The sequence below is a fragment of the Drosophila novamexicana genome, unplaced genomic scaffold (assembly GCF_003285875.2).
Source record: "Drosophila novamexicana strain 15010-1031.04,08,12 unplaced genomic scaffold, DnovRS2.1 tig00004549-arrow-arrow-pilon, whole genome shotgun sequence".
NCBI classification, from domain to species: Eukaryota; Metazoa; Arthropoda; class Insecta; order Diptera; family Drosophilidae; genus Drosophila; species Drosophila novamexicana.
The window spans coordinates 729,529-749,158 of NW_020825047.1; the positions used below are offsets into that span (position 1 = coordinate 729,529).

The 19,630-nt window shown below is 36.9% G+C and overlaps 1 protein-coding gene across 3 annotated transcripts in view; it reads left to right on the forward strand.

Annotated features, from left to right (window-relative positions):
- Positions 1-19,630, forward strand: part of LOC115769174 (dual specificity tyrosine-phosphorylation-regulated kinase 2) — a 74,727-nt gene that overhangs the window by 44,490 nt on the left and 10,607 nt on the right. For all 3 annotated transcript variants that reach the window (XM_030713879.1, XM_030713881.1, XM_030713880.1), the window contains 4 exons: positions 9,411-9,682; positions 10,706-11,072; positions 11,832-12,004; positions 12,065-12,342. In XM_030713879.1, the coding sequence (XP_030569739.1) occupies positions 9,659-9,682; positions 10,706-11,072; positions 11,832-12,004; positions 12,065-12,342 (842 nt within the window). In that variant the 5' untranslated portion in view covers positions 9,411-9,658. The remainder of the gene's footprint in view (positions 1-9,410; positions 9,683-10,705; positions 11,073-11,831; positions 12,005-12,064; positions 12,343-19,630) is intronic.

The window sequence follows — 19,630 nt, forward strand, 5'->3', positions numbered from 1 at the left end:
TGAGGCGCTTGCGGGTTAATGCACGTCAAGGTTGCCCTTTAAAGAACCGTATTGTTAATGAAATAAGTAGAGTAGTTAGTGTGGTATCGTGTTGAAATGGGAAAATAAATAAATGTAAAGTGTGAGCAAGGGAGGGGGGGGGGGGGGAGATAGAGAGACTTTAAGAAACGGAGACACATTGAGCAAATTTTGATTACATTTTACAAGAGATCAAGAAATTTGAAAATGGGCCTACTGACTGATTGATTGACTGACTGTCGATCAACTCCAGGCTTAAAGCGAGTGTTCCAATATTTTATTGTCTTTTATTTTATACGCTTTGTTTTTGTATTAATGAATGAGTCAACTTGTTAAATTGATCCATCAACAGCTTCAGTTGCTGCAGCACTTGCCACACACGTTGATCAATTCTCCCAATGTTCCTGTGTATGTGTGTGTGGTTGTGTGTGTAATTGATATTTCTACAGATGCTGCCCACAAGCTCCGTTTTGTAGAGGCCCGCTTTGTGGTCGATTAGTGACTCGTCTCCTCTTACACACACGCGCGCACACACACACACACACACACATTGATATACTCACATGTCAGCCTGTTGCCAGCCCTTGAGGCGGCTACTCGCGCCCTCCTGTGCTCCCCCTTGGTCTATAACCGCAATTGACATATGATTGACTGACAGTTGTTTGTCAGTTTTTTGACAATTAGGCGGCAAAGTGAAATGGTTTTCGATTTCGATTACAATAAAAAAGAAACCAGAAGAAGCAGACGCAAAGAACACTTTGACAAAGTCAAATTGCCTTTAATAAAATCATAAAATAAATATAAATAAATATATATAAGCTCTTATTTATTGATTGGTAAATTGTAAATCAAAATATATTTTTATACAATATTTACAATTTTTGTTTGCGCTTCTATTTAGAAAGCGCAATTGGAAATAGAGTTTGTGTTTTTTTTGTTGTGTGTCGTGAGCTTGGTTTTTTTTTATGGAAATCTTAAGAGAATGCTTTTCAGAAACTGGGTCACACAGCGCCACACTTGACATGTGAATGTCGAATTCGTTTGGAATATCAACAACAAAAAATCATAATTAGAGGTTGCGCAAATATTTTCTAATGAAATTATCAAGTGGTGCCCCAGTCACAACATCATCATCTTCATCAGTTATAACAGCTCGCCATCAAGTTTTATCATAGGCCACAGATCATTTGATGTTGCCCAATTTTTTATTGCCAATATGATGGTTTTTTAAATGTTTGATGTTCTAATTTCTGAGCTCAGCGAACAGTCCAACAAAGCAAATTATATATATCTAAGAAAAGAGACCATTTTGACTTCATTTATTATGTAAATTTGTGCTTCACTTAAATATTAGTTTTATGGCTTGGCTTTTGGATAGCTGCTCAAGATATCAACATATCAATTGCTAATATTTGTGTACGACTCTGTTAGGGTCTTCATATTTGGACATTAACATTAGCTGCTAATTTTCACAGCTTGTGCTTTGGCTGTCTTTTTTTTTTCTTTTTGTTTACAACTTTTGTATCTTATTGCAAAATCTGTGTTGGTTCAGTGAACCTTATAAACAATCAACAAAGTTGATAAACATGATGATCTTTTCTGTTGAATTTAGCTAAGAATTTATTATATTCTATAAAACAACATGTGTTTTGTGTGGCTGTGTGATATTTCTGCGCATCTATAAACTGTCTATAAATGAAGAAAAAATAATTATAATAAAAATAAGTAATGGGAAGGAAGAACAGGTGGCTGAGCAGCTTGGCTATGGTAGCATGCGAGGATTTTACCTACAAAAACATATTTTTTTCTCATATCTGTTTATTAGCTAAAATTCAATATTTCCTTGAAAATAAAATGTTAAGATTTGAAATCGTTGCCAATATTTAAAGCTCACTTGTTACACTCAGTTAAGGCACACCTCAACAGCTGAAAATGTCAGCTGCGTTCGATCTGCAAACAAAGCTTTGCATGTCAGGCCAACACGCCCACCTTCACTACTCCCTCTCGCCCTCAACAGCTGCACCTTTTACTGCCCACAGTTGATTTAAGCTAAGTAAATAGGCCGTTGGCAAAAATTTCGATGCGCTTTGTAACAGTTTCATTTTGCTTCCTGCTCAACAACGACGACGACGACGACGACGACGTCGACAGACGTTGTCAGAGCTATTAACAAAATTGGCAATGCGTTCGAGCTGGCAGCTGGCAAGCGGCGAAACAAATGCAAATACAGATAAAGAGCACAGATACAGATACTACAGCTAATATTGCAGATACAGATACTTACAGCTAGATATTACTCAATCAAAGCTAAAGACTTCCGTGATTGTCTATGTCTATATTTGAGACAGTTAGAAGGGGAGTGAGAGAAATGCAGTCGACTGTCAAATAAGAGGGGCCAGGAGCACTTAGAAATAACAGAAACAACAACAGCACAAGGCTAATTGTCATTTTCCGACAACAACAACAACAACTACAACCCAGGGGAGCAGAGCCGTTTGAATGCACTTTTACTGCCGCGATTTACGATTATTTTCAACGCTGCGCCAATTGGGCTCTATAAAGCATATTTACACCCCTTCCGCCCCTGGCTTGGCTCAAGCAGCAGCCATTGACCAACAAATACCGTTAGCCCGCGCTGCACTTGTTTTTACCAATTTTATTGCCAAAGCCAAACACACAGAAAAGAGCCGCCCAGTTTTATGCCCATTTATGCCCATTGTCTTTGTGCAGTCACCCCACCAGAGCCGAACTCTGAGCGCGCGGCTCAGCTCCGGGAAACTGATTCTCGAAAAGTGTTTGTAGAACGGAAGTTATTAAAATTGTTGTTTTGGTAGCCAACTCTTCGGCGGGTTGGGGAAATCCGTACATGTCTAGTGCATTGACCACCATTTGCTGCTCAATTATATTACACATACGCAACGTGCGCCCAGCTACAGCTGGTGCTGCGGCTGGGGCTGCTTTTATTTTACTCTCGACAGTCGCCCGTTTTCTGGGTGACGTTTTTGTGCGGTGCTACGGTATTAGGGTTTATGTGTCACGCCTAGCATTGTTGTTGATTTTCTTCTTTTTTTTTGTGCTCATATGACAACTGTTGCGCGGCGCAGGTTTTTTGGGTGGGTAAAAATAAATCGTAAAATACCCTACACTGGGAAATGCTAGATTATACACTTTTGAATTTAAATACCACAACTTTAATGAATTGATAAACATTTTTTTTTTGTATTTGTATTATTTTTACCATAAATTAATAGCCCTTTATAGCAGCATACATACGTTAAAAGGGTGTTAGATAAATCTTATAATCAACAGAAATAAGTGGAGTAGCCACTTCTAACTTCCTATAAATTTATGGAAATTTTACAGTACCTCGTAAAACCCAACTGAGATTTTTGACTCTGCTTTTAATTTATAGCGGTATATTGGACGTCAATCTCTGTAATTTTCTTAAAATCTACTAAGCTGTTAATAATTTTTCGAAATCCGCACTGTAAATGTGTCATAATATTTACAAATGCTTTACAAAGCTAACAGTTAGGTCGTTCCTGGTTTTTTGGTTTTTGCTATAAATTTATAGCACTTTATGGACCGTTTTTACACTTCTTTACACACTCTTCTTCAACTAAAAACTTTTTCATCTTTTTAAAATTATTTTAATTTCTTTATCATCTTTGATTTCACCCTATTTTTTTATAGCACCTTCTCATTAGGGCATTTATGGGAAATATTTTACTATAAAATACTTCCAGCTTAACACTTGTCTGGTCTCCTCGTCGCACAGTTCGCCGTGGGCGACTTATGTCCGCTTGACCAACCTCCAATTGCCACCAGCTCCTCTCCTCCCTCCCCCCTTCCCGCTGAGCGCTTTCGAGCATAATGGTGACTACTTCCGCTCCGTACGATACTCGACATTTGTCGCTGTTGAAATCTATACGCGATTAGTTGACATTTTGCTTGAGGTCATTACTTGGGGTTGGGGTTACTGGGTCAATAGTTTATGAGGTCACATTTGCATGGGTATTGCAGAGAGGTGTAGGCCTATTATACTGGCAATTCGCTTAGTTAGCTAGTTAACTAGTTAATGCCCAGAACACAAAAACTGTTGCCACACTTGCCACGCTTTGTTGGGCTTAACCAAATTATGTTATGTGGCATGCGATTTCTGGCCTGCTTTTGCAAAATATTAATAATAATAAAGAACAGTGAAAATTCTTGCAATAATGAAAACTAAATATATTTTACTTATGTGTCGTGCCTGCGCCAAATTAAATGTAACACAAAAATGTTTGTAGCATGTCGCTTTGTGGCATGGCCCGGCTCTTAGCTATTTTTGTGATCGGCTTTTTGAGGGCGCCTTCGTTGTTTTCTGGGCCACGCCAAATACTTGCGACAAACGATGTTGTATTTGGCTGCGCTTTAACCTGGTGTGCCATATGATTAAGTGCCATTTCCCCTTGTCGTGGGTCAGTTATAGATTACATGCATTCAACTGTAAGTGCTTGGGCGGAGGCCCAACTCCAGTTAGGTGATCCAAATTTTTTTATCGAATTCGCGCGAAATTCGAGCCTTGCATGCACAAATGCAGTTGCTTTAAAATTATGGCATATTATTGTGGGCATAGAAAGCATGTAAATGAGTTCGACAACCAAATCGCAGCCATAAATGGACTTGTTTATGTGCAGCTAGTACAAAATTGGACATGCTAGCCTGGCGTTACGAGCACAGTGAACTGTCCTATTAAATTGACATAAATATGACAACAGACAGTGACTGCTCAGGGAGTAGGCAATCACAGAAACGTCACAAAAGTATTTTGGAATGAACTAGCAAATACCCAGATGAGCTGGTTTTAATTTGCTCGTCGCTATAAATTTATAGTGCTTTATAGCAAAATGTAAATGTTATAGAAATGTTTATAAATGTTATAATGAGAACATCTTGATTGGGTACAACATTCGCACTTGCTATAAATTTATAGCACTTTATAGCAGATTGCAAACATGTCATTATAAATTTATAACAATGCATGCAGCTCAATTGAGATCAACACTTCAGACTTGCCATAAATTTATAGCACCTACAACAAACCGCTAAAGATCAAAGGCCCATAATCTGTTTTTTCACCCCCGAAACATCAATGTGTCAAAAATGCTTGCCATTTTTGAGCTGGCCCCAAACAAATCAATAAATTGATGGCAACAATATGCACAAAGACCTTTTTGAAACCCTACTCGTTCGTGCGGCGTTATTCTGGTCTACAAGTGTGTACATGTCCGAAAAAACAATAAAAGAAATGTGAATAATTAAAATTTCAATTTGTTTTGTATGCACATGATACAACTTTTGGCGGCGTGTGGCACTTGAAGCGTCAAAAATCAAAAGAAAACATTTTAATAAATCAAAATCAAACAATAGACCTGTATTTCGATAGACTTATGGACAGCTCTTGACATGCTGCGGGCCATACGTAATGTAAGGCCATAAAGAATTTTCCCATCTATAGAACCAAAACATCTGCCTGTTAAGTTGAGCTTGTAAAAGTGTCAAGTAGCCGAAAATTTAAATGGCAACACTCCCCCGATAAGTTTGACATTTGCAGCAAGGTTTTTTTGTGGTAAATGAGAAGAAAAAGCCAAGAGTTGATTTACATAGTTGCGATTCATTCGGATTCGCCTGAGTCAACGGTAAAATTGTATATAAATCTTCCATCCGGCTGCCCAAAAAACTGATTGCAAGTGTCAAAAGTCAACAGCTAAATGTCACGTTTTGTTGTTTTGTTTTTTTTATATTTCTTTAGTTCATTGAAAGCAAGCGAAAAAAAAACAATCGCAATTGACATTTATTAAGCAAACAAAATGCACTTGAAAAACGATGCACAATGTTATTATTATGATTTTTATTATTATATTTCTGAGCTTTTTGGGGAGTTGATTGAAATGATTTTCTCGCGCTTGTCAAAATACAACTCGCTTGTAAATTGACAAATTATGCACATAAATTTCTTGACAGTTTTATTGCCATTAAAGTTGCCTTCTTCTCGTTTTTTACTTATTTTTATAATCTTTTTTTTTGTTTGTTCCAAAAGAAGCGACTCAATTACTTTGAGTGACCAATTTAACGACGGTTTTTGTTTTATATATTTCTCTTTTTTTTTTTGTTGTTGCTTAGGGTCTGCGACACTTGACGTCGAAATTTAAAATAAATGGCTTTATATTTAGTTTTAATGTTTTGGGTCAGTTGGGCGCAGGCAAAAGTAAATTCGTTTAAAATTGTTGAAAGAGTTACGCAATGGATAAGATTAAATATAGACTTTAGAAAGTGCGAGAGAAACTGAATTGTTGTATTCAATTATGATTGTATAGATTAAAAACTTAGTACAAATGAAAAGAGTCATTGAAAACAGTCAAACAGAATCAAGTTTAAATAATTCGCACAATTGAATTGTCTGTCATTTAAGCTGATCGATTTTCTAAGAGGTCTACTTGAAAGCTAACAAGGTCACCAAAAACCCAAACAACTGCGGCTGACACATCTTCGTAAACTTGACAACTGAGTAACTGAGTAACTAACATGGAAAAAGACATTGAAATTGACATTTGAATTTCAATGGCATTCATAGAAATTGCAGATATCGTATGGGTGCACACAATAAATACAAATGAGTACATAAAATACTTATTCGTATAAATCAAATACTCATGAGTAGTGGGCGTCAAAGCAATGTCAAATAAATTGTAGTCCAAAAAATCAAATCAATTGAAGTTAAAGCAAAAGCAAAAAGAGTTTTTTGGCTCAAAGACACAACATTTAAATAACGCCCAAGCAATTGTATTTTATATCTTGTATCTTGTATCTGTTTTGTCATTTGAATGTGACCCACCTTCTAAATAGCTTTGACAGCTATTTTTAGTCATAATTTGACAGCCTTGCAATTGACTTGTATCTCTCCCAGCGCAGAGTTCAAAAAACTTTCGCTTATCAAATTACGGCAGACAACGTGAAACTCAACAAGACTTGGCATATGCCATATGCCATTTGCTCTTTTCTGCTGCTGTTGCCCAACTCGACGCTTTCTTTATAAGAAATTGCAAAAAGCCACTGAAATAAACCAGCTCAGAAAACTGCATTTAATGACAGGCTCCACGAAACGATGACGAACTTACAAAAAAAAACAATTTAATAGTCAGCTGTTAAGTTCACCCACCAAAAAGCAAGAAGAGACACCAAAAATAAAAAAATAAAAAAAAAAACAATTTCAAATACATTGCAAAACACACGAGAAAAAGTCGAAGAAAAGTCGAGAGAAACAAAATGCTAACCCTCAACTCCCACTGATGCCATAACAACTGTCAAGTTGATCCAAAAGTCAGCGTGGAAAACGAATGCTGTAAATTATGATTTTATGACAGAAAACTTTTTAAAAGCCAATAAATTTTCGCAGGGCACGTCAAAATATATAAGAAAAAAATATAAGAAAATGTAATAAAAAAAAGCAAAAGCTAAAAGCTAAAGATTAAACATAGGAAGTAGACAAGTTTTGCTGGGAACTCTCACAATGGCACCTTGAAATGTGGCAAACAGTTAACTACACTGCAAAAAGTTGGCTAGCTTAAGAAGTATTATATAACAGGAGATTAGGTGAGCTAAGACTTGGAATAAAGAGGTTGGGACAAGGTTTCAATGACAAAATACCAATAAAGAACCGTATTTAATTTAAGAAATGCTAAGTATAAGGAAATGTAGTGTTTTATTTCTTGCAGCTTGGAATTAATATAAAAAACTAAGCAGTATAAGAATAGCCTTGGCTGACAATAATAAAAAATAAAGACTAGTATTTGATAAAAATGCAATGAATAAAGCTTTAGGAGAATATTGGAAAAATAAAAACTCCTGCAGTTTTTAAGAGCTTACATAAAATTAATTCCTATTAAGAAAAGGGTTTTTATGGCAAAAAATAAAATTGACTAGTATTTAATAAAAGAAGCAAAGTATAAAGATTCTAGACAATGCAGGAAAAATAAAACCATTTATTTTCGCAGTTCTTGAAAACTTATTTGAAAACTAGATGAAAAATGGTTGCAAAATGTCAAAATGTGAATAAAGTAACAAATAAAAAAGAAAAGAAAAGCAAACTAAAAAGAAAGAGCGCTAAAACTATCAACCCGGTCATTTTTTTAATTTAATTAATTGTGATATATTATTATTATAAATTTAGACTAATTTCCAAAATTATCTTTTATAAATAGTGATTAGTTATTTCGCTCAGTGTGCTCGACTTACTGGTTAACTCATTATGTTGCTATTCATAGGCTAACTTGTGCAGCACAGCAAACTTTTGCAGCACTCGCAAAAGGAGGGTTTGTTGTGACCCTTCCAAGAAAAAGGGTTAGGATTATTATGCATGCCACTGAATGCAAAGCCAAATGACTGACTGTCTGCCCTGTGCCTGCCGCTCACTACGAAATGCAGCCAGGAAAAAGGGCAGCAAGCAGACGCGCACACAAAAAGCCAATAATTGGTCATGACTTTTTGGTTACCAAGCTGCAAGGGAAGTGTAAGGTAGTTGTGCCTGGTTATGTTATGGCCTACAAGTGCATAGAAAGAGGCAAGAGTTCTTAACTACACGGAACTACACCCTTCGTACCCAACAAATATTAATAAAGTTTTGGGCCTCTTGATGATTTGCCGACAAACGCCGCCTTGACAATGAAAACTGCTAAATGCCGTTGACTGACATTCGAGTTCTTTTGGGGGGCTTTTAGGCTTTGAGTTAGTTATGGTTATGTCTTGACATGGCGTTGATTTTTGTTTTGTTTGTTGTGCATTATACCCATTGACAATGGGTAAGATGGCATGCACGACAATATGGTGTATTCGTAACCAGCTTGATAATCTGGTCAGAACTCGAGGGTTTTATTAGATCGATAAGCCTTGATTTATAGCCTCGTTTATTGAGCTTATTTCTGAAACTAGAGTCATACAATTTGGTTTCTTGTAAATTCTAAAATCCTAAAAAATAAGAACTTAGTATTTTTTAAGACTGTAACAGAAAGATGCACAGCAAGATTCAACTTCTACAGGGTATTTGCCATTCGGAATTTTCGACACATTTCTTTCCCCTTTTTTGGGGTTTTTAAGAGGGGACATTTCCATTTTATTTATGGTGCGTACTTGGAATGCACATCGACTATTCAGTATAGATATATAAATATATATATATATGTCTGTTATGCCTACTGTGGTTAGTTACCGTCAGCTGGTTCCGCCGCACGTCAAGGGTTAAAGTCAAGGGTTTAAGTGGCATTGTCCGTAGAGTTTAGCATATATATTAATGTGTTTATATCGTATTTGATATCTAACTTACAAAATTTCCTTTCGATTTGCTTTCTTTGCAGAGTTGCCCCACAATAGCAACAAGAAGAACATCAACACAAATGTTGTGCGGCCCGCAGACACATTGCCCAACAGCTGGTTATCAATAATAATTCTTTTTGGCCGGTTCCATAAGAACAACCAACCACTAAGCACCACCCTGTGTCGACAGCACTCACTGTGCCATTTTGGATAACATTGGAAAGTCAACTCCCACACACACCGCCACTCACACACACGCCATACACACTCACAAACATAACTCAAAACGATGTTGGATCGATGTGAAATGCCGGTAAGTTTTAGAGAATTGAAGAGAGAGCAATGGGGGGAAGTTAGTTAAGAGCGAGAAAGGTGATTTATTGTAAGATTTTGGAGCATTGATTTCTAGAGTTTAGGGGAATATTTTGATAACATTTAACATTAAAGAAAGTACAGAGTACGATTTAAAATAGCTGAGGTAATGGTAGATGGAAAAACAGCTCTCCGAATATAAACAAAACATGTGCACTTTTATTATAATGCAAGAAATAAAAATGAGAGGCTAAGAGAGTTTTATAATGGTATAGCAGATGCTTAGGAAAAAGTTAGAATAATCGGGATGTGACAGGTAAAGTGTAAGATGTAAAATAACTTAGGTGATGGATGGTGGCATTATAGCCAACTGAAAAAAAAAATGTTATTTTCTTAGAAGAAATAAAATTCGAAGCTTAAATAAGTTACATTAAGGAAGTAATAGTTGCCTAGAAATAAATCAGAATACTGAAGATGTGAAAGGTGAAGACTTTAGAGAACAGATATGACCTTATGCTGAATAGATTAGGCAAATGTGCCTCAATTAAAATTAAATAAATATTAGCAATTAATTTTAGTATATTCAAATTAGGCTTAATAGTATTTTAAATAAATTATTATTGTGCTTTTACTATACTTTGAATATATGTTTTTATATATCTATGTTGCCTAAATGATGCAGTACACGAAATTGTATGCAGATGTTGTGAGATTTGCAGCCATGCCGCATAGATAGGCTCAATAAAGTATGCAGTGTAATTTGGAGGAAATTGACTTTTTTAGGGCAGCTGTAAAGTATGCTACAACATTTTAATAACAATTTGTTTTGAAATGCATTTCAGTTGATAAAAGCACTGCCAGAGCCAGGCATAGGTCTTTAAACTGACTTTAATGAAATATGAATATTATTCAATAATGTAATAAATGTTTATAGTTCGATGAATTGTGTCCTCTCTGAAAATATTACTAAACACTTTTATTATTTATTAAAGATTTTACAACTTTTTACCCAAACCTCAAACAGATACAATTGGACAACGAGAAGCTGCGACGCGATGTGCGTCTGTCCGGCTCGCGCCTGGACATGCCACAGCTGTGCAATGTGGGACGTCGCCTCGACGGACACATGAACAACAATGGCAACAGCAACAGTAATAACAACAACAACAACAACAACAACGAGACAACAACAACGTCAATAACTACTCAAAATGGTAATGGCAGCAACAACAATCTGGGCTCTCCGGTCTCCTGCTCGACCACAAACAGCGGCAGCGGCAACGAGCGCGGCTCCTCGACCAAATCGAACAGCAGCAGCGGCAGCTCCGGCAACTCGGCCAGCAGCACAGGCAGCGCCGAGCTCAAATGCAACACGCCCATGACACCGTCAGGTGAGTGGGGTGGGGCTTGGCCGCGGGCAGGGTTTGGCTCTTGTCAACATTTGCAATGGTTTTTAGTGCGTTGCATTTGTACGCATCGCTGGCGTCCAATGCGAATTAGCAAAGCTCACGCTCCCTGAGCTCAGAGTTTGGTCCACAGCATCAGGAGCGGTTGGCTGGGGGAGTAAAGGCTGGGCATTAATTAATTTTATATACAAATGGCAACGAGGTCAGGGTCGCAGATATCTGCCACATGGGTTAGCTTTCAATTACATTTGCTCTTTGGCATTCATTTTAGCGCAGTTCGGCGCTTAAAACAGCGAAAAGGTTCATTGAAAATGCCAAAACGAAAAGTGCGCTTCACTTTTTTCTTTTTGTGTAACTTTTTATAGGAACAAGAGATAGGAGTTGCGAATATTAAGAAATAGTCTAATCAAAGGTCAGTTTCCACGGCCCGAAAAGTTCGAATTCATCTGCGCAGAATGAGAAAAATGAGTGATAGTAAAAGAAATTGACTTTTAAATAAATTACAGTTTTTTGGTTTTTCATATAAAATATGGTTTTTAAAAGTAAAAATTCTGCACACTTTATATTCATCAACTAAAAATGTTTCTGATTTTTATGTTTAATTTTTATTTATATAATTTTTGCCATTGATAATATCAAGAGAATACGAATACAAATAGCTTAGTACAAATTTAACCCTTATATATTATTTTCATTATTCATTAACTTATCGATTTATGTATATTGTTTTATTATCCAATTTAGAGCTCGTTAAGAAATATCGCAATTATTTGACTGATCTGGAATTTGAGGAGCTGAAGGTGTACAAAGAGGTCTGGTATTTCGGCCAGCACGCCAGCAAGAATTACAATAAGCCCGCCCCCACAGCCAATACCACAAACTTGGGCTATGATGATGATAATGGCAATTACAAGATCGTAAGTTGAAATAGCGCACATAAATTATAGTTTCTAATGCCTTTGCCTTACCTTCGACAGATTGAACACGACCATATAGCCTTCCGCTACGAGATATTGGAGGTGATCGGCAAGGGCAGCTTTGGCCAGGTGATCAGAGCTCTCGATCACAAGACTAATACTCATGTGGCCATCAAGATCATAAGGAATAAGAAGCGCTTCCTCAACCAGGCGGTCGTTGAGCTCAATATATTGGACGAGCTGCGCGAAAAGGATGCAGATGGATCTCATAATGTTATACATATGCTTGACTATACATATTTCCGTAGACATTTGTGCATCACCTTCGAGCTAATGAGGTGAGTTATTTGCGCGAGTTTTTCTTGGGTTGGGTTTTTCTTATGAAATTGATTATGCTGAGACGACGTCAAAGCCGCGACGAATGTTTGTCACGGCGCATACATTTTCGCGTATTTCTTATATAACTTTCCAATTACAAACGCATATTCCACGCATATTTCTATTGACATTCAGCCAAATTAAATTTATTCGCAACTTTTTCCTTTTGTTGCCCTTTGCGTGCTCTGCGGCAATTAGAGCGCATTTGTTATAAGCCAACATGCGAGTTCTTTTTGGCTTTGACAAGTGCCTAGCACGCATTGCGTTGATCCTCTGCTGCGCTTTTTGCCTTGGCAACCAAACGACTCCCCCAAATAAAACACTTTGGCCATGTGTGCCCAGCTAAATATATCCAAAAGCCAACCCAGAGAAGCCGCTCATAGAAAAATGGCCTATTATAAATACATATTAATATTGTCAGCGTTTGTCTCTCATATGGCCCTTGTCTTTGATTTTGTTTTTTTATTATGCTTATAAATCTCTTTGAGTGGCAATCATAAAAGTCAAGTGGTTTTCGTAATTATGAAACAATAATTTTTAATTGTTTTTATAGCTGCGTTTATTTTGATAGTTCCACCGCGGTTAATATATCAATAGTCTAGATTTACCCATTCTCTTTATTAATGGGTGTATATAAATATTTTAGTATAATAGAACCAAAGAAAGCACCACAAGGGTTTTCTATTATTATTAATCAGGTAATGCCGTTCAGATCTGTTGGAACAATTCTTATCCTAGCAGTTTCTTTTACTTAATTTAGGGCACAAATGTTTGCTGCAGCAAGAAATGTAGTCCGTTACTGCAATCAAAGAATATATAATAGTTTATCATAATATGGTGGCTTTGGATATATGTTTCAGTGTTACTTGCGAAAAAATCCGAGTGCTTTTGAGCGCCATATAAAATTCCATATGAGAAAAGAAACAAATTTTGAAATTATTCTCTACTATCCCTATAACCATTCATGGTTATATTTCATTGGGGTTTTAAAAAATTGTATATTTAAAAAGTGTTTTGAAAACAGAAAACAATAATATCAAATACTCAAAATTAAGAATTAATGAGATGTCGTTTTTAATTTCTGGACAATCTTAAGTCTTACGAGTATTTGTTTCTACTTCCATTCAGATGGTTATTCCCTATACATTCATAGCGGAAGAGGCCTAGTGTGTTTCCGTTAGACACTTTTTTAATTCCAACTTAATCTGACCTAGTTCTAGAAACAATTTTCATTAGAAGATACTTTCAATTGCATCACAGAGACTAGAAAATTTAAGAACTCTTTAAATTATATAAATTATATAAAATATGTAAATTCAAAATGTTGTAGATTTTAAAATTATATAAAATTTTAGATATAAAAATATAATATAAAATAGAATCGCAGCTTCATAAATTTAAATGCCACTTTATTGCAAGTGCCAGCAGACGCGAGTAAACAAATAAATTTATATTTAATTTGCTGGCATGCCACCTACACACAACACACACACACCACGCTCACACACTCCAGCTGACAACAAAAGGAAGTGTATGAACAGCAAACCGCAGGCGCTCGCCGCTTGGCTATCAATTTCAATTTAAATATTCTGTAGCCTACTTTCCGCTGAATCTAGGGGGCGGTTCGGTTCGGGGTAGACTTCATGTAGCTGCGTGCAGCAGGTGTGTGTGCGGTTGTGCGTGTGTGTGTGTGTGTGTTTGGCTATATTTACCTGTTGTTGCCTGCGATAACATCGCAATCTAATTGATAGACAGGCAGCCGCCCCTATCAGGTGATGATTTCATGGGCCGAGGAGAGCGTGCGGCGAACGCGCCCCGCGCCTAGCACCCCGCTCCCCGCTCTCCATAGACTGGCCGCGACTGCATATGTCAAAGTTTAGACAGCTGGTAACACAAATATGGCACGCGATATTCGCGCAAAAACAAAAGAACAAAATAGAAATAGTGCAAAAACGAAAGGTAAAAAGTATAAAGCAAAGTTTTTAGTATTTGCTGAAGGTCATGGTTTTAGGCATTGACTTGCTTCCGTTTCCGCTTTGGCCACGCCCCCTTGCAACCCGCATTGCTGCTGCCTGGCATTTCCGACTAATTTGGCTTAATTGCGGACCCACAAGTTGCCGGCCCAGTTGACATTTTTGAGCAGTGCTTGCGATTTTCTAATTTCGTTTCATTAAATGGATTAACAGCACGCCATCTGGCGGCAGTTTTCCACGATTTGCAGTGCTTTTCTCTGCACGAATCGATCTGGCGCCAAAAAAAAAAAAAATAGTTTTACCATGCAAAAACTTAATTAATTATTTTGCCTTTTTTGGGGTCTAATTAGCCGCAAAATCGCTTTTCGAGTGCGCACTTTGCGTCTTCTTCTTGTTTTTGCCCCAAAGAGAAGTTTGAAGAAAGTTCTGACCATGGAACTGGTGTATTGAGAGGGATTGGGTTAGCCGAGGGTTGGGGTGCTGCATTGACAACTTTCCCCATCTCCGCCCCCCCCTCTGACAACTTTAAAGTTTGTTGTGAACGAGTAAACAAATTGTGTGGCCAAGTTTTACGTAATTAAATTTACGTGCACGCAATTGAATTTTCCATGTTAATTTGTTTTTCTTCTTTGGTAGAAACTCGCAAATTGAGTTAGTTCGCTGAGTGGATTAGCGGTTGGTTAAGAGTCGGAAATAGAGCCACAAATGCTAGTTGTGATATCAAGGCAGACTCTAGGGGCGCAAATGTAGACCAAAATAGTAAATGGCTAATTATATTAAGCCCTAAATAAAATAATTTATCAAAAATGTTCTGTTGAGGGGACTTCTCAACAGAACATCTAACTACACATCGCATCCATTCAATTGAGTTAAACACGTTTTAATTAACAGCAAAAGCTCTTTTTCCTCAGAACTCTCCATTTATTTAGAATTTATGCACTTTATGCTTTCAACCTTCGCTAATTGTGATTTTACATATGTGGGTTAAATCCGAAACTGTGAGTACCGCAAGCTGATTAGCTAATTAGCAGTTTTTCCACTTCGAAAAACGCTGAAAATTTGCAGAGTACATTAAAAAAAAGTGGAGTAGAGGGTTGTGCAAATATGTGACATAAGCCATGTAACACTTAGAGCTCATCAAAGCTGGGCGTGGATCAGAGCCCGCCAGAGCACGTTCAGAGCGCGTAAATTGTCTAAAGGACAAGGTCTGCCCTGACAGACAGTCGGACAGACCGCAGCACATATTTTTTACCTAGCTGTTTCCACCTGCAACATAGTCTAGTTGTTGTCCCTTGCCACAAGACGGGCATTTGCCACAGCTCTGAGGGATATAATGGGGCACGTAATTTACTGCGACAGCGATAAAATGAGCTGCCAAAACTGCCAAAGACAGTCGACAGTCGACAGCGGCACATAAGATATGGTCACACTGAGCGCCATAACTATGCAGCATATTGTGTAGTTGACGTTGCCAAAATGATGTTGTCATGGCCAAGTTTGGGTCTGAGTGTGTGTGTTTGGCGTGTTTGGTGTGTGGGTGTCAGGGTCATAAATTTTTGGCCAAAATCTGCTGGAGAGTTGCCCCCTCCTCTAGCATCAGCAGCCAGCTCTTTTTCTGTGCCCTGTTGTTGCTCAGTCTGGAATTTATTTCAATTTGCTCAGCTCATGATGATATAATCATTGCTTTATCTAGATGAGCTGTCGATTTTGCTGTACACAAAGCTAAGCATGTTGCTTTTAAACTAACGACAGGAGCTTTAAGCCAACACTCAATTAAACAAACATAATTAGGGATAAAAATACAAATATTTAATTTTTATTAATAACATTTAAATCAAATAAAAGCTTTGATTTAGTTATTTAAATCTGGAAGCTTTCTTGAAGCTGAACGCTTGATTAAAGATGAAAGCTGCTTAAAGCTAAAAGCTTGCTTAAAACGGAAAGTTTGATTAAAGCTGAATGCATGAATTGCTAGAAACTCTTTTAGTATCAGCAATTCTTCTATTGTGCTTTCTGAATAATCTAAAAATCGAAAACGACTTAACTATAGTCGAGCTTTAAGTTCTTGAAAGCTGAGCAGTGTAAGCTTTAAAATGATGTCAAGCTAAGCAAACTACGCTTTCAGTTAAAAAATGCCAAGTAAGAACATTTTGGTAGCTACTTTCGTGCACTTAAAACCCCAAACCGATGTGCATTCTATCTATATACATGTCTGATGCTGTCAACAGCCTTGTAATTGTCCAAGTCGGAGGATATTCCGTAATTTTTAATTAAAAAGCACAGCATGCACAGCGCTGCAAAGGGCAGATCCCACACCCTTTTGGTCTATATGCAAATGAGCAACGTCCTGCAAAAGGTTTTTCTTTTAAATTAATTTTTGCACTTAGCGTGTAGATTGCAATTTGTGGAGAGAGCTGTGCGAAGGAACTGAACAGCTGGGGATTGAGTTACTAGCATAAAGTGGGAACTACAGCATGGGCGTGGTTGTGGGCGTGGGCTTGGTTAACATTGCGTTTATATATATATATTCATATATATATACAGTGTATATTGAAGCCCACGCTGACAGCTGTTGTTTGCTCTTGATATTGTTGTTGATGTCGGTTATTATTGTTACTATTATTATGTCGTGCCGTGGCACAGTAATTACCGCTAATTGACATTTGCCAGGCATTAAGCTGGTTATTCGCCAACGAAAATAGAGATGCATATATAAAGAGATCCTAGAGAGTGTAAGGAGTGTAAAGTGTACGCTGAGAGAAAACGCTCAGAGATGCGATTATAAATAAAATTAATTATGAATATTTTTGTTAATTATTTATATAAAGTTGCTCTTATAAATAATATATATATATATATTTTTTTAATTTCATTTAAAAGGTATTGAATATCCTTATTTATGTATTGCAATTTATCAAAATTACATTATATTATAATATGTTAAAAAAATTGGTTATATTTAAGCAACTTATTAAAAGAGTTTTCAGATTTTAATTTACAAAAAATTAAATTAAGTACCATATTTAGGTTCTAGTATTTATTTAATTATATTAAGAAACAAAAACCTCGGCCAGGGTCCAACGAAGTTTCTTTTTGATTGAGGCGCAGAATTCTTTGGGCTTTCTCTCAGTGTACTCTATTCAAGCGTTGGCCAAGGCCATAAGTCATTTATCATGTATTTTATTCGACTGCAGCAGCAGCCATTTCTTTAAATATTTAATATCTAGTATTTATTTTGCCATGCTTTGACTTTGTGTCAGGCTGCGCTAACCAACAAAGGACAGCAAAATGCCTCGCGCTAATTAAAATGCGAGTGGCATATAAATCTGTATGGAAGTGTGGCCTTCAGACGTCGTGACAGTCGGCGCCTAGCCCAACCAAATCAAGGTCATGGTTACCTAACCAGGGACAGCATCATTAATTAGTAAACCAAGAACCAAGAACAGAGAGCAAAAACAGGGTTCACTTTATGGACTTAATCCGCTTAATCATAAGCTAACTTATTTATGGATATTTAAAAATGGTTTACTGGGGAATCAAGCAGTCAATTGGGATAAAAGGCCCATGCGCTATAAGCATAATTTGTTTCTTTATTTTAAATTAAAATTGAATTCGTATAATATTTGGACTTGAAAAGCTTTCGAGTTAGATGCTTTTGAACTCTACATAACTTTTCTATTCATTTCTTTATCGAGATTAAATTGATCAGGATAAGGAAGTTTTAAGGAAGTTATTTATTTTGAGATGGAAAAATTGCTTGCACTTTTTAGCTTGCACAACTTTTTCGAGTCAAACTGTAAATTCAGCAAAGCTTTTTATTTAATTTTGTATCTTCACTATTTGTCTAAATTTTATTAACAATTATTTTTAATTATTATAACCCCTTTTTGTTTGTAAATTTGTGCTTTCGTTCCTCAAACTGTCGCCAGCTGCTATTTCCGCTTGACTGTCAATCAATTTGGACGATTTTTTCCGGCCAACTTTTCACTTTCTCTCCACAGGCGGCAAGCCAATATCATTTCAACTTTGTTGACACCATTTGGCGTTGGAAAACGAATTCATTTTGTGTCCAATTGACAGGGCTCAAAGAAGTAGGCAACGAAACGTGTTTTATGCTGCAAGTGTAAAAATAGAAGCTTCGCAAGTTTATGTTGTCTAGTTGTTTATAGGGGGCGTTACCCGTACCAAGCTGATTGGTTAGACAATAGATTTTTTGTTACTATTTCGGGCATATATATGTGTGATAGTTATTTTGCTTGGTGCGCTAAATGCCTGCATTAGTGGCTCGTTACATTGCATTACGTTGCATGTTGCAAGCAGCTGGCAAATCAATCAAATCATCAAAACGACAAAAAAAAGCCAAATAGCCAGAGAAAACAGCAGTTTTCAAGTTCACGAACAACAACTGTCGCTGTCTTGTTCTTCCGCTCCCTCTCTCTCTCTCTCTTTCTGTCAGTCTTTTTCACTGTTTGTCTCTCTCTTGACATTGGCCGTGTCATCGACGGCATGTGGCATGTCATAATGCAGTTATAATATGCCATTTTGACACAGAACTCTAGCCGTTTTCTGGGCCCGCTCGATTGAAATTATGACATTTTGATGATTTTCTTATTGGTTTGTTATGCGCCTCTTTGTCAATCAATACATTTTTGGCCAAAACGCCTTTAAAAGGCCAACACAACACTTTAAATGTGACTCAAAGCCAAATACCCCGTGACCTTTCTGGCTGCCTTAAACTTGCCTCGTGCATTGCGACAGTCCTTTGTCATATTCTTTTATTTTTCTCTGCTGAGAGTCAGGGCCGCAGCTTAAACCAATAAACTGAGCCGGCTTTTACACATCGTTAACAGCTCTTAACGGAGGATTTAAGAGGAGACCTAATGCCTTGGCAGCCTAAGGCAACGTACGTTACTTTATTGGATTAGCCGATAACAAGAGCATGTTGAACATGTCATGAGCTTTTCGCATAGCTTGCAGCACTCATCATAATTAATGTGAGAGGCGGATTATTATTTAAGTGTGCTCCAAATTCAGCAAGGGCTTGGTAGCTAATAACAACAGCTAAACATTTATACAAAGTCTTTAAAGGGGGCATCTTTATTACATCTTCAATTTTTTAATCTAAATCCCTTGCAATACTGTAAAAAAAATGTAAATGCCCATGACTAATCATTCTAATAATCATTTTAATTTTACTAATGGCCTACCACTTCAATTAAAACTTCTGAACCTTTTTCAAGAGAAAAACTTAAAAAAAAAAAAAAAAAAAATTATA